We start from the raw sequence: 16,496 nt of genomic DNA on the forward strand, positions 1-16,496 counted from the left end.
AGTAATGGTCATACTGGGGAGAGAGGAGGGCAGAGTTAGAGCTGTGTTCAAGTGGATTGCCAGAGAGGGTGAGTATAACAGTCTTTCCAGCTTACTTGCAGGAGGTGGAGGTGCAGTATTGAGGAGGAGGTGATGTAATTCTTTAGGGTTTGAAAAAGGTGAAACGGCTGACCTGGGGTCCGTTGGATCCAAAGTGGTGAGCGAGCAGGAGGGCAGGCAGGTGAGGTTTGGAGATATTTTCCAGTGAGTGGATACGAACTGAGATCCAAGTGGTGGAGTGGCAGTCGGCACTGGAAAAAAGTCTTGAAGCACAAGAAACAAGGTAAGTCAATCTCAGTGAGAGCAGAAATATGAACGTGAGAGCCAGTTGACAACATCAGGTAGCTGACGAACTGGCAGGGAGGAGATAACAGCGCAGAGCTTAAATCCCCTCTGGCCTGATTGCCCCAGTTAGCTCCAGATGCGTGAAGCTGAGGTAGTCCTGCCCACAGGCGGAGCCAAGGATGCTCAGGCACTGATGGAAATTTCCAGCTGTTCACTCAGACCATGACATGCACGTCAGCACTTTATATTAAACATAGATATCTAGCTTATCACACACTGCTATAATAAATATATGATTACTATTAATTAATGATCATCTGTTTAAAATTGTCCATGAAGAAAAAGCAATGTTTCAAATGTGGTCCACACAGCACCTCTGTACACAGACATGAAATGAGCCTGCAGGTTTGAAACTTACATCTGGTTCTTCTCTGCTGTTCATGCAGACAGCTCTGCAGTAAATAACCATCTGGACTAACACACACTCTGTACTCAGTATTTGAATTTTAAGATACAGACTTCCCCACTGACACAAAGACACAGTGTAGATATGAGTTATGAAAGGACTTGTTTACATTAAGCTCTGGAAAAAGGACAGAAACTTCAAACAGTGGACTGTCCAACAGGCAGAACGAGGAAGTTACCTTCTAATATCTAAATATGACTTCCTTATTTGTTTGTTGGTGTGAGAGCAGGGGAGGGCTGTGACAGCAGAGGTACACATGGACAGGTCACCACTCTGTGACACAAACATGAATATGAGTCTGTTGATTTTTGAGGATATAAACATAACGCTGCCTGTACTGAACTGCACTGGATCACTCTGATGCTGACGTAATCCTTTTTTTCCCCTTTTAACAGTTTTTATTCATCATCAGGAAAAGCATAAAAACATAACAAAGCAGACAAACAAGAGAAACCCCCCCCCCCAAAAGGAAATCACATAAAAGTCACATTAAAGTCATTACATACCTTTGCAAAAACACATATGGGGAAAAAAGAAAAGAAGAAAGAAACAGAAAGAAGAAAAAGAAACAAAACAAGGAGAAAAAAAAGAAAAATATATTTTCATCCATTTACCCACAGATTTAGAAAAAAAACTACAAGAGTGAACTGTTGTCCTTTACGCTCACTTCCTATTTACCCGACATCTTAAAAGCAACAACCTCCCCCTCAACAGTTGGGACAAATCATTTGGCAAATAAAAAAGCAAAGAGGACCAAACATGGAGAAGCAGATCCTCATTTACCATAAAGTTACATGAGAATACATTTCCTAGCTGACAGCAATAGTTTAATACATAGTTTGTGCTGCAAGTAATTTAATGTTAATTCTTTTGAGGGTAGGCCAAGAAGAAAATATCCGGGATCCCTTTGCCAAACATGAGGTGTGATCTTATGTAAAACATTAGGCGATGTATAGGCAGTGTAGGATTTTGTATTGGGTTTCTGTCATGGTCCCCGTGCCTCGCTGTCTGACTCTGTGATAAGCAACATGTTTTGTTTGGGGTTTTTTTGCTCTCTCTCTGGATTGTTGAGCCATTGGACTTTCTCTGTGTGTGTGTATAGATCTGCCCTGGACCCGAGCGAGCCTGTGTGTTTTTGGAATCTGCTGAGGAGAGGAGCTTGTATAACATTAATCCCTGTTTCCCCCGGAGCACCGGATCCCTCTCCCTGCCACACTATATGTATTTCTACCTTGTGTTTCACTGTAAATAAACACACTCTATTTTGCCAAAGATTTCTGGTCTGCGCCTGAGTTCGTTTCAAACACTTACAGTCTCTTGCAAGCGGTTGCAAGTAAAAATGGATCTAGCTATGTTAATGACTGCTTTCCACTCGTCTTCAGTACAATGAATATTAAGATCTCTCTCCCATTTATAAATAGAGCTCAGTGTGCTGCTACTGAGAGTCTATAGAAGAGTATAAAATAATTGGGTTATTCTTAATCTCGGTTTGTAATTTTTTTTTTTGTCGCAGACATCTAAGCTCCAAAGAGAAGAAGGTGAAGAAGACCAAGAGTCAAGGTGGGAATGAGAGTTTAGATAAGCACGTAGGCACTCCCATAAGAAATGCCTATGATATGCCCAACATTAAAAACATAACTTTAAAAAAAACACTGACGTAATCTTAATAAACATGTCAAAGACTTTTTATGTGTAGTGATGCAGCAGCAAGCCCACCCTCCATCATCACTCATCACCAGGTTGTCATCTATTATTAGGGTTGAAGAGCTCAGGCCTCATCTCCTTCTTCCTGTCAGAAAATCAGCTGCAGTACCTAAAACAGTTTAGTCACTACAATCTGCCCACTCTCACCCACCCACTCTCTGCTGCTCTGACACAGTTTCAGAGTGTGCCCTTTGACACTCGTCTGTGTTTGACTTTGTTGCAGAAAAATAAACGGAGCACTGAACCCAAACAGACTTTTGACAGAAACCTGCGAAGGGACACTACTTCAATTCTAGAGCGAAGCTTCGTGAAACTGTGAAACATCTGAAGCATTTGATGATGCTGTTCTGTGAAACAGTGAGGGGACAGACTAGTTAAACCAGACTGTTAATAACTGTGATCATCATGTGCTCTGAAGAAATCCTCACACACACAGAAAGCTGTGACTGTAATGATCAGTCAGTAAAATCCTTCCTCTGTTAACATTCGTGTTGATCACAATAAACTTTATAAAGTCAAACACAGAGAAGAAAAACTGTTGTGTTTACTGTAATAAGCACACAGGGTTACAGTTTTCCTTGGACTCAGTCAGCTTCGTCTGGTTGATGTTTAAGTTTTCTTTGACTTCCTGTCATCAGGTTTGTTCCACACACTGTTCAGCAAAGCTGGAAGGATTAAACTAACTTAAAATATATTTTTAAATGAAAAAGTTTAAGTTTCCTTCACTATAAGAAGTGAACATTTATCACATTTTCACAGGTTAGACCAATCGCAACAGTCCATTTCACACACACCTTTGAGGCATCCTCTGATGAGCGACCTCTGAACCCAGGAGAAACTTCCTGCTGCTGTGGACATTGTATCCTGTAACAGTGAAGTGATGTTCACTGAGTCTGGAGTTTAGGTCGCAGTGAACCTGCAGGACTCCTGTTGTTTATTAGATATTCACAACAGAAGCTTCAGTGGGAATAAAAAAAGGGAAAACTCATCTGTCATGAACATTAAAAAGAAAGAGATCACCTGTAAATAATTAATGACATGTTTTCTATTTTTACAGTATAAATATTTTCTTTACGGCGGTGCAGTGTGTGAGTAACAGGTTAGAATGAGGATGACGTCACTTAATACAGTAGTTGACATTTTCTGTTAAAAGTAGAAGAAAGTAGAGCTCAAACAGAGTCAAAGCTGAAACCTCTTGCTGTTATATATTCTCCCTGAAAGCAGAGATGAGCTTTTATTGACATATTTCAATGAGAGTATACACCAGTTTTTACATTTTAATGACAGGCCACAGTTGGTTTAGAAACGTATTCTCGTTAACGACAAGGAAGCAAGACAAACAGTAATCGATCGATTTTACTTGAGCAAGGAAGCCCCGGTGGGTGCCTCAGAAAAGCACTCTGAATCCAACCGCAAACTGACTCCGACCCCGGCCTCCGCTTGCCGCATTTTATTGAAAACAGTTACAGTACACACAAGCACCACCCATTGTAAACCCCCTATAGTTCTAAAAGATAAGCCACTATGTGTGTATGTGTCTGCACGTGTAAGCAGGTGTGTGTGTATGCATGTGCGAGACTGTGTGTGTTTGTGTGACCTGCCCACAAAAGGATCATAAAGGCAGGAAGCTTACAAAACAAGACAACAGAACCTTCACATAGGATGTGTCCCTATAATAAAACACTAAAGCCTCCCCCACGGTTCAACAGGCTGTGGAGGACAGCAGAAACAAAAGAATGTCTTTGATCATATAGTTTGAACTAAGACTTACAAATTTCCAAGGAAAATGTGAAAAACATAAAGAAAGAAAAACAGCCACCTCTTTCTTATTGGTGATAAATGTACCATGTCGACCAAAAAAACAAACAAACAAAAAGAATAAGGCAACATGTGTGATTTGGTTGTTTAGAAAGACGAGAAAGTTTTGGGAGTAATGGCAGTGAGAGAGAGAGAGAGATAGAATATTGAAATGTGAGAAAATTCTGATGTTTAGCTTGGAGTGTATAGTGTGTTATATATTCATTGTTGTGTTTTGTGTGTCAGTGATACACCTCCTGCCATCAGGCCTGCAGGTTTATCCCTGTGGTGTTCTCCTCTCTGTTGTAGCAGACAAACTATTTATTTTACTGGCACAAATCATTTATGGGGCATCTTATTGTGACGACTGATTGTTCTCTCATTTTAGTTATAGTAATATTTTTAAATGGTTGTACAAAAAAATGCTGTGTTGTATGTTTTTGTGTGATTTCTAATCAGTTGTGATACTACATTATGTCAATGGAGAAAAGTAACTGTATATTCAGACATGAGGTTTAGCAAAAAGAATGATGCCAAACAAGGTAAGGAAAAATATGTTTAAAGGTGAAATATAAGATAGATATATAAGATAAATGGCCTGTATTTGTATAGCGCTTCACTAGTCCCTAAGGGCCTCAAAGTGCTTTACACATTCAGTCATCCACCCATTCACACACTGGTGCTGGCAAGCTACATTGTAGCCACAGCCACCCTGGGGCAACTGAAAAGTAGTAAAAAATGGCCAGTTATATTTTGGACCTCAGAGAGTTAACCATGTTTCACACAGTTTATAATAATCCAATTTTTGCTTAAATTTACAAAAAGTGTCAGAAATCTGCAGTGTCATGAACAAAAGTAAAAACCTAATTTTTCATGAATTGTTCTGAAATGTTTAATTATGTTGGCTAAAGAAAATAAGTTATAGACTATATTTATACACACACTAAAAATGCTGGATTAGTTTCATAGCTTAACTTCTGGGTAAAAGCTGTTGGTTCATAAGTTAGTCTGACCAAATATTGGTTCAAAAGTCATGACTCGGGAGTTGGGTAGGTGATTTGCTGCTGGGTTCTTCAATTAACACCACAGCTTGACTAATTCTGTTGGGTCATGTTGGGTAGCTTTGATCAAATATTGGGTCTTGTGGATAAATATATAGGGTATGATAAAAAGATAGGCCTCTATTGTTGAAATGCAGCAGAAGGTGAGTAGTTTGAGCTGGGGGTAAGATCATGTGAAACTATGAATCATATGAAACTGTAGAGGTTGACAAATTAGGAAGGGAGACATCAGGGATGTGTCCATATATGTCTAGAGGGTGACAGCTCTCTGCCCTGGCCTTAAGCAGGAAACAAGGAGGAGGAAAATAGGGCAATTTGACATTTTCCATTTGTTAGAATAGCAGAAGGAGTCAGGATGTATGTAGGTAAAGAGACAAGACAGCTATACATACCAGCAGTCATGGGATAGGGTGTATGCATTAAATGAACATAGTCACATGCGGGGAGTCAGGTCAAAGTGTTTAAATGTTTGATATACCTTTATTAGTCCCACAAGGGGAAATTTCATGTTAAGGCTGCCGACCTATTGCACGCAATGGCGGCGCCATCTTACCCTCCAACCATACATACATTACACAAAAACATCACATGGGGAAGACAGGTCAGAGAGGTATACATGGAAAAGCACAACACGAGGAAAGATAAGGAGAAAAAAATAACTCCCCCCAGACTGAGCTCCAACAGGGAGATCAGTTTGGGAACAGAAAAAAACACCTCTGCAATGTATTGTGAGTATAAATGTAACAGACTGGAGGAGCGCCCTTCAGATCTGCAAGAAGCTTCACGCTGCACATCTCCCCATGCGCATGGGTAAATAAAGGGAGATTGGAAGTGAAGTATTCTGTCTCGAGTTGTGTGTGTCTTTACAGCTCAGAATCAAAGGAGCGACAGTGGTCACAACAGTCTCAATGTACCCAATTGGTTGGGTTGAAAACAAGACTTAAGACTTGTTTTGACTTTAAGACTTGTTCTCTAGACTGCACAAAGGGCACGCGCATCCCTGCGCTTGCTAGTACTCAAAACGTGATGGCGAGAGTGAGGTATGTAAGTAAAACCGGTTATTGTCAGTTATTGTAGTGAGAAAGCACACTTACAAGCAAACCGCTCTCCACAGTATTCAAGCATTACTCACTGCAGAATTAGACTGAGCCAAAGATAAAAATAACCTTAAAGGAGCTTTTTGTCACTAAAGTATGGAGGACCATAAGAGCCACGCGCATCGAAATAAACAATTCTGTACTGCACAGTGCACAGATTCATTCTCAACTGGACATAAATGATGATCAAAGGTTGTATATATGATGAAGTCATCTAATCCCAGCCTCTAACACAGTGCGCTGAATCTTAGCTTTGAATGTCCAGTATATTCTAATCAGTGCAATGTAAGCATTCACTGAACCTACAGTATCTACACCTGTGTGGCAAATGTGTGGTAAAGATACAGATAATGAAATTTAATTATTAATACAATATACAGCATGAGAAACGAAAGCTGAAATTGATTCAGTTTAGTACTTTTCTCTGTATGCTCTGTGATTATAAAGGCCTTAAATTCTGTGATATATACTGTAAATGATTTTCACAGAGGTCTTAAAGTACTTAAATCACTGCTGATAGTCTGGTTGTTTATATTTTCACGTTTTTGTGTCTGTAGGGCTGTTTGATGACGATTTGGACTCATACCACATACTAAGGACACACACCTCAGCGCTTATCATGGGTGTTAGAGCCTCTGTGCAGCAATCCCAGAGAGAACAAGAGAGCAACGATCACTCATTAAGACCAGCCAGAAATCTGTCCCTTTCTGGCAGCTGTGGAAACTTCCAATAAGAAAGTTTGCATTCTTAGAACAATGCTGGGTCATGTGTGATGTGTCATCATATGAGGATATTACATTTTGACTTAGATTTGCTCAATTAATTGTTTTGATCGTTGATCCAATATGGCAGCTTTGTGTTGTGCTGCAAGTTAAAAAACATTGTCCTCATGAGCACAGCATCTAACAACTCTGCTTAAAAAAGTCAATTGAATTTAACAGGTACGACCCCTTCCCTCCTTCTCTGGACAAACATAATTGTTTTCCCCACTGGATGCAATTCGTCATGCATCTCACTTCTAAAGTACTTCCGATAAGGTCAAAAGGTCATCAATCAAACTCACATTCTTGAGTGATACAAGCCGTATACCTATGTTTTTTTTTTTTTGCGTGGCTCTTGTGGTCCTCCATACTTGTATAGTTTGAAGTGTCAGAGACGAGCTGTGATCAGTTTGTTCACTCTGAGACAGTCTGATGGTGCGATCTGACACTGATGTTCCTTGAGCATGAAGTTCAGCTTGGATCTCTTTAGAAGTCTTTCTGTTACCATTTGTTACCATTCGGATTATCCGTCTCTTTGATCTGTCATCAATTTTCCTCCTGCGGCCACGTCCAGGGACGTTGGCTACAGTCCCATGGATCTTAAATTTCTGAATGACATGTGCAACTGTAGTCACAGGAACACCTAGGTGCTTCACTGCAAAAACTCAAAATCTTACCAAGAGTATTTGTCTTATTTCTAGTCAAAATTATCTCATTACACTTAATATAAGACAGAATCAGCTAAAGGGCAACATTTCAGTAAGCTAAAGGAACTTGTTTCAAGACAGTAAATCTTAAAACTAGAAAAAAACTAGACAATTTTCACTTGTTTCATTGGCAGATTTTTTTTTCACTTATTTCAAGCTAAAATATCTTGTATTAAGTAAAAAAATCTGCCATGTTGTTTGCTTTTGCTAGTATTTGTGCTCATCTTGTTCTCCAGCTTAATTCAGGGACCATGACTACAACCTGCCGCAGTTAACAGTCCAATCGCTGATCATTTCTTTCTTTTCTTTTTTTTTTTTAGATCAAAATTTGTTCAATAAATAGTTATTAGAGATAGATATACAGTTGCTGACTGAAGGATTATCAAGGCTTCCTTTTTTATATTATTATTTAGAATTTACCAAAAACAAAAATATAAATTTTTTTTAATATGGAACATAAAATAAAACAAGACACAACTTGCTTGAACAAAGGTAAACAAACGGGTGTACCATCTAGAAAACGCATATATATATATATAGCAATTCAAAAATAAGAGATACAGGATTAAAGAGGCTCAGACAAATTCAGGTCGCCTTCACAATTTATCCCAAATCTCAATAAATGTGCCATATTGAAATCTTTCAGAGAAGGTAATTTTTTCCACTTTAAACAACCCATTGACAGTCTCGTGCCAATCATTTAGTGAGAGAATTTTTGCACTTAACCATTTCTTAGTGATAGTCTTTCGGGCAGCCAGACTCAAAATGCCATATAACAGCTTGGTCACTTTATCCACATTTACGGAGTATAAATATCCAAACAAAAGTTCATCCCAATTAAAGGGAAGTTGTATACTGAGAATAGTCTGTAATTCAGAGTGAAACGAAGCCCAAAAAGTGTTTATCAATGGACAGGACCAAAACAAGTGGAAGTGTTTTATTCCTGGGGCCCCTCAGTTTCTCCAGCAGCTGGAGTAATTAGAATAATGTTTACTTTGTGCAGGTGTAATAAAAAACCTACAGAGACTCTTCCAACCAAAACATCTCCATCTATTAGAACTAGAAATTCTCCACTGAAAGGCACACTGCTGATACCAGGTGTCATTTGAGATTGACACCTGGTATCAGCAGGTGTCAGTCTTAGTATACTTGAACATACTAAAACATATATGCAACTGTCTGTTATAAAACTAAATATAAAATTGAAGAAAATGGACACTTAAAAGAAGGAACTAACAGGAAACATTAATATATAGGTATACAACCTATCCATATGTTCCTGTGATAATATGACAAAACACCAATCAGATAATATTTTATAATTGTAGAGAGAATTATTTTTATTTGTAATAAATAATACAAAAAACACAACAGATGTGTCAGAACTGTACGTGCCAATTAAAGGCTAGTTTTATTGGTAGTGGCAAAAGGATTAAAGGAGGAAATGAAGCCAATAAATGAGCCAAATTGTAACAGCTTTAGACAACTCTGGCTAAAAAAGTATTTTCCTCCACACAAAAATAAATAGTTGACGTGATTTCAATGTAGGCAGCACGGTGGCACGGTGGTTAGCACTGTTGCCGCACAGCAAGAAGGTCCTGAGTTCAATTCCACCATCAGGCCGGGGTCTTTCTGTGTGGAGTTTGCATGTTCTCCCCGTGTTTGAGTGGGTTCTCTCCGGGTACTCCGGCTTCCTCCCACCGTCCAAAGACATGCAGCTTGTGGGGATAGGTTAATTGGATAATCCAAATTGCCACTAGGTGTAAATGTGCGAGTGAATGTGAGTGCGAATGGTTGTCTGTCCCTGTGTGTTAGCCCTGCGACAGACTGGCGACCTGTCCAGGGCGTACCCCACCTCTCGCCCTATGACAGCTGGGATAGGCTCCAGCGCCCCCCGCGACCCTGAAAAGGATAAGCGGAAGCGAATGGATGGATGGATGGATGGATTTCAATGTAACACTGAAAAAGTACACTGTATAATAAAACTAAAACATTTGAAAGAGGAGTAACTGAATGGTTCCTCTGAAACGGGGAAACCATTACTCCAGTCCAGAGTGGTAGGTATCCTCCCAATCTTATTAGGTGTGGGACGAGCTCAGGTAGATAGTGCATATTGTCTCGATCACCATTAACTTCAGCAGGGCACCTGCTCTCCTCACAAATATCCACCACTCACTGCCTTAAGTCAGTGTTTATTTCTGTGCATGGAGCCAATCTAATGCCTTCTTCCTTGTCATCAGAAATGCATGTCTGCAATTTCTCTTCTCAAATTTGATTTGGACACTTCTGACATAATGGGGTTTCCAAAACTGTTGTTGCCTTCTGTCTCACTTAATGCCACAATAGCAATGCTGCGTATTAGGACCTTTGCTTCTTCCAAGGATTGGGACTTGACAAGTTGTGCTATTGATAGCACGTAGAAATCTTTTACCCGATGAGGCTTTTTTCTCAAACAGTCCTGCTGGCAAATCATTTTGATGAAGTGTGCCATATCCACTCTGATGAAACATGGTGGTAGTTTGTAGGATTTTTTCTGAAGCAAAACACCAAAGCATTCATTAATGTAGCTCTTCAAATCTGAATGATGTGTTAAAGCCTTGACTAAAGTAAAACTAAAGAGAAATCACAGATGGCCTCCTTTGGGATTGGTGCTCCAGCACAAATCCATTCTGATAACCATCTTGTGATTGTCTGGACATCATGTCTCTCTGACAACATTTGCACCACTGGAACATGAGAGTTGTTGCTTCCTGTTAAAACACCTTGAGACAGGAACATATTTCAAGACAAACCATTAGGCCTGAGAAGCTTTTTTACAACTGAGCCAGTCGTATCAAAGGCGACTATGGGCTGCTTCACCGTCTTGTACATCAGCATTTGAGTTTGACTCCAGTAGTGACAGAAGAACTTGTCTAATCCAATGTCCCCAAAGCTTCCACTGTGAGGGGAACCAATATTTTAATGAGTGGAGTGACAGTATTGGGTTTTTATGATCCACTTCTAGTTGATTTTGTTCATGTTTGGCTTTGTGCAGAGTTGTCAAATTGGGTAGATGGCTTGGCTCTGGATCACCCAAGTCCATCAGCTTTGCTGCTTCTGATGCTCTTGTAATGGAATTTCTTTCACTTATGTATTAATCACGTTATTGTAATGCCTTGGTGATTTTAACATGTCTGACACTCATACTGTAAGACAAATGGTGGGGGTCTATTTAGGAAGTTGGGGGAAGCAGACAACTCCACAGGAGGGAGAGTCTTTTGTCTCTTCGAGGACTCTGGGAGGTAGCAAGGGAGTGTGAACCTTAAGGTGTGAAACAGCTGTGTACTGCCTTTTGTTCCTGGAGAAGGTATTTAACTGAGAGCCACACTAGGCTCAGTGAGACTCTGCTGACCCTGCCCCGTGGTCATGCAGGCTCTCCACCAAGCTTGGTTATTCTGTTCTGTGTGTTTTGATTAAAGAATGTTAGCTACCGCTCACCGCTCATCTGCAGGCTTTATTTAAGTGGAAAACTTCCACAACACTCTCCACACATGGGGCTGCAGTCTGCCTTCACAAAGTTCTTTTCAGGGCTTGCAAAATCGCTAGCCCGACGTCCCGGGGCTAGCGATTTTTCCAGTCGGGCTACCAAAATCTATCTCAGCCCTGCCCGTCGGGCTATCATAGGAGGGGAAAATATATGTCAATGCTTTTGCATTCTTTCGCAAATGTAGCTCAGTAAGTATGTTATTGGCATCGATGAGCCACTGTCGATATACGACATATTGAAATCGCGTTTGAATTTGCGCTTGTTTTTGCTTTCACTTTCACTTTGCGATCGCGCGAACGGTGTGTAGAGAGCGGCAGCACTGATTGGTGAGTGACGATTAATTGCGCACCAATTCCTCTGACATCGTCTTATCACTCATTAGCTTACTATTTAAACGTGACAAGTGAAATCTCCCACAGCAAGCTTAAACATGTGAGAGGTTGATTGCGCAGAGAATTGCTGACCGTTATGTAAGTACCTGTGTAAAAGCAGCAGGATTTACGCCGGTATTTTAGTTCTGCTGAGCCAAATAAGACCGGTCAGGGTGAAGAAGTGACAGCCAAAGAAAAGCTTACCACAAAACGGAAAAGTTATGACAAATCAGACTATGAGGCAAAAAGAAAGCTCAGCTTTTTTGGTTTCATGGACAAAAGAATTTCTGTGGCTGGAATATTACGAGCTAAATAACATCATGTTCTGCCAGGTGTGTCGTGAGTTTCATTTCATTTGAGTCGACAAGCGCCTTTGTAACTGGGACCAGTAATTTTAAGAAAGACCCCATCAGAACCCATGAGAAATGCAAGAAATGCATTATTGCTCAGTCTGCAATATCTTTCCCAGAACAAACAGCAATTGCAAAAAACATACTAAAAATAAACCAAGCACAAGCAGAAGTCCTGAAAAATCTTTCAAAAGCGTACTATGTTGCAAAGAGTGAACTACCATTGGCCAAATTTAGCAGTCTTTGCAAACTTCAAAAAGCAAATGGCCTCGATCTTGGTTCCACTTACCCCTTACGTGTGACTTCAGTGGAAATTTCAGATTCAGGATCTGATACAGACTGATTCATGTTCTACACAGTTCTTACAAGTTCATAGAAATTTCTGTTCAATTAGAACCAAGTATTTGAGTTGATGACTGTGATTTTTATACAGTTGTTGTGATTTGTATTTTAACAACTTTCTGATTAATTTTTGTTTCCGTTACAATATTATACTTTAATGTATAATATTGTAAAGGAAACAAAACATTAAAAAATTGCTCTCTTTTTTATTCGGGCTACTTACATTTATTTTGGGCTACCAAAAACTGAAGAGGGCCTGCCCGAAGGGCTACCAGAGATTTTTAAATTTTGCGAGCCTTGCTTTTGTACATGTTAGTCCATGTACCTGGCTTCAAAATAGTGCATTCCCCTTGTTTGAAAGTATTCGTCTTGTATGTGACTTTATCTGGAATCATATGTATCTGTTCAAATGGGAGCTCCACATTGAAAGTCTTGTAGTATTTGATTTGAAAAGGAGAGCTACTTGGTTCAAAAGCATTGTCATTGACATTGTCACTGCTGTCTGTGTCAGTCACTCTCTTTTCATCACTGTAATCCAGAGCAGCGCATACATTGTGTCTGTTTAATTTAACAAAAGTGTAAAGGGCTTTTCGTGTCATCTTTTCACCAAGTTGTTTGCATAGATTTATTTGTGGGATATGCCATAGTGTAAGTGAATGTTGTCCAACTCAACAGCAATAATATCATGCATATGACGACCCTTGAATCTTCTGCATGGCAGTGCTACTTTCCCTCTCTGCATGCTGTGTGAATTTATCCAATGTACTGTTAGACCAAGATAGCTTGTGCTGTCCATATGCCTGATGTAGTGGAAGACATTAAATGTCTTTTTGAGATTGACATTCATTTTAGCATACTCGGTGTCTTTGTATTTGGAATAAGTCTTTCTGCATGGCGGGCCGACCCCTCCTCTTGCTAGTATGTTGGCAATAAGACACTTGAAGGAATCCGACTCAACTGTTTATAAAGGCAGCATGTTCTCAACGACATACCTGCTATCAATCTGTTACATTCAGTCTGTGTCAAAAATGTTTGTGGAGAAGAGAAATCAAGCTTAGACTGCTTGGATTGTGTCGCTCCATCTCAATTGCATGCTGAGCTCACGTTAGCCTCACCTGGGTTTGGGCTGCGCCTGCTAGCATCAAGACCGTCGTTCTTGGTGACCAGTTTTGTTGAAGCATGTGATACTGAGAAGTGCTTTGTAAGATTCGAACTGCTTACAACTGATGTTGAATAGCACTTTGTTCCAGGGCATAAGTTACCGGTCACATATAGATTCTTGTCTTTCATCTCTTTGAGTGAAAAATAATGTCTGTACCTCCACTTAAAAAATGCTACCTTCGAATTATCTGGGCTACTTATCTGTTTGTATGTGAACATCCATCCAAGTATGCCTCCTTGTTTGCCCTCCTTGCTCCTGGCTAGCAGAAGACAGCTTCAGCCTTGTGTGTGTGTTGAAATAGTAATGCATCCACACAGCATGTTCTTGTCAGTAACGGTAACGGCGTTGTAAGGATAGAAATAGTAATTAGTTAGATTACTCGTTACTGAAAAAAGTAATGGCGTTGGTAACGCCGTTACTTGTAACACAGTTATTTCCATCACTGGTAACCACACATGTTATATAAATACATTACACCAACGGTAGGCAACTCCAGGCCTGGAGTGCCAGTGTCCTGCAGCTTTGAGATCTGTCCTTGATCCAACACAGCTGATTTAAATGGCTAAATTACTTCCTCAACATGTCTTGAAGTTCTCCAGAGAACTGGTAATGAACTAATCATTTGATTCAGGTGTGTTTACCCAGGATTATATTTAAAACCTGCAGGACACCGGCACTCCAGGCCTGGAGTTGCCTACCATTGCATTACACGATATAATGAATACCCACAAATCTTTTCCATTCTGTGTCGGTCAAGAGAGTAACCCTCGCTGGAATACTGTACTGACAAATGGGATACCCCCCAGTCCCAGTACATACCACACCACCTCTGCCTGCCTTGGGGACAAGCTTTTTGTGTTTTCTGGTGGGGAAATAGGATCTGCGCCTAGTGATGGGTCCAGCAACACTGATGCACCGACGCATCTATCAAGCTCACAGAGCGAAACCTGTATCGGTGCGTGCGTCGCTTTAAGAAAAAGTCACGTCATTGATACAGCTGCTGTATCGCTCATTGCCAACGCGCCAAACTGTGTTTAAAAGGTACCGCATCCGCATCTGCACACGGAATGAGTCGCCACCAAAAAACCCCACAAAATTACTCTCGCAAAGATAAAAAAAAAAACATGTCTCTCTACAACAAATAAAAATACACATCTCTCCATAACAAAATGGAGCCCGAAAGAAAAAGAAATGTTTGGTAAATGGAATGAACTGATTCTTATATAGCACTTTTCTACTCCCCTGGAGTACTCAAAGCGCTCTATACAACATGCCTCATTCACACCCACACATACATACAAGCACTTCTAAACTCAAGTGCAACGTAAACTACGTTCATACACATTTATACTCCGATGAACGCATCGGAGGGCAACTCGGGGTTAGTATCTTGCCCAAGGATATTTGGCATGCAGACTGGGGAAGCCAAGGATTGAACCGCCAACCTTCCGATCAGTAGCTGGTCTGCTTTACCACCTGAGCCACAGCCACCCCAAATGTTTCTGCTGTGTGGGATCATTTTGATCTTTTAACTGCAAACAAGGGAATAGTTTGTCTGTCTTTGTTTCAGTGTAATCTATCAGAATAGGAAAAACATCAATGTGACCTGCAGTGTAAATTATTTACACACCTATTTATCTACAAATTCATGACACAAGATGAGAGCCGGGGCCCACAGCACCCCCACATCTGATTTGGTTTGTATCTGATACTACAAACATACCAGATAAACTCAGCAGAGTCCTGAACCTGCTCAGTCTTGCTGCTACACCCCAGCAGACTCTGGGACCAGCGCTGGTTATAGCAGTACAGGTCTTTTCCGGCTGAGGACCATGGCCTCAGATTTGGAGGTGCTGATTCCCATTCCCACCGCTTCACACTCGGCTGCGAACCGTTCCAGTGCGAGCTGGGGGCCATGAGCCGATGAAGCCAACAGAACCACATCATCAAAAGCAGAGATGAGATTCTGAGACCACCCAAGTGAAAGCCTTCCACCACTTGGCTACACCTACACTCAGTTGTTTGGAGTTCTGGGAACTAATTAGATTTTACAGTGTTTGAGCTGGTCATACCAGAGAGTTTCACCTCTCAGCAACCAGGTGCGCCTCCAGACCAAAGACTCATTAGTTCAGAATCATACTGACCTGTGGACCGTGGACACCATCACCAATGCTCCATCGCTCTATTCGTTGACAGCTGTAAGGGAAGGTTGCTCACAGCTCCATCTCAGATCCCCCCTCCAAGCTTCTCACTTGGCAATGCAGCAAATCAGGCTTGCTGTCCAATCAGCTATTTCACCTGAACATGAACCCTCTCACAGAGCTCATCTGTGCCCACTCTCTCACTCTCAACTCCAGCTGCTTTGAAACATTTCCACACTTTTCCATAAATCATACAAACTCACTGACAGATGCCCCAGTCTGCTTACTGAGCCCACTTTGAACCAAATCATGGCACTAGTTTCTCATTGCTTTGCAAAAATGTCAGCACAGAAAATCATAGATGTGCAAGTAGAAACACGGAGGGCCCAGTGCTGATCCAGTTAAAAGAGAATGTATACGAGTTCCTCACGAATGATGTGACATTTGTATAGTTATTAATGGTGTTGTTAACCACACTCAGTATATGTAAACAACACTCATCTTCAGCTCCATAAAGAAGTGCTTCACTGGGTTCAGTCCAACAGATGAGATTTATGCTGTTATTAAAAGCACCAAGTGAGTTTATTAGATGCCAGAAACACTGCTCCCACCACTTCCTTGTTTATCAAAGGTCTGCAAGGCAGCAGCACAGTTTCAGCAGAGAGAGTTACTGTGTGCACCTGCTGA

The 16,496-nt window shown here is 40.7% G+C and overlaps 2 protein-coding genes across 6 annotated transcripts in view; both read right to left on the bottom strand.

The window, feature by feature from the left end:
• The window catches only part of LOC100710440 (putative C-type lectin domain family 20 member A), a 31,719-nt gene extending 30,558 nt beyond the window's left edge, over nucleotides 1–1,161 (bottom strand). For 2 of the 5 annotated variants that reach the window (XR_002061591.2, XM_025905432.1), the window contains exon 1: nucleotides 173–687. Coding sequence is in view for 4 of the 5 variants with exons in the window: in XM_025905432.1 (XP_025761217.1) it covers nucleotides 173–377 (205 nt within the window). In the remaining variant the exon portion in view is untranslated. Of the gene's footprint in view, nucleotides 1–172; nucleotides 688–742 lie in introns of those variants that run through there. The other 3 variants (XM_019357260.2, XM_025905434.1, XM_025905433.1) reach the window with 3 other exon arrangements.
• LOC100710971 (RLA class II histocompatibility antigen, DP alpha-1 chain) overlaps nucleotides 1–16,496 on the bottom strand; it is an 89,378-nt gene that overhangs the window by 41,159 nt on the left and 31,723 nt on the right. The window lies entirely within an intron of this gene.

This window comes from Oreochromis niloticus, linkage group LG3 (assembly GCF_001858045.2).
Source record: "Oreochromis niloticus isolate F11D_XX linkage group LG3, O_niloticus_UMD_NMBU, whole genome shotgun sequence".
Taxonomy (NCBI): Eukaryota; Metazoa; Chordata; class Actinopteri; order Cichliformes; family Cichlidae; genus Oreochromis; species Oreochromis niloticus.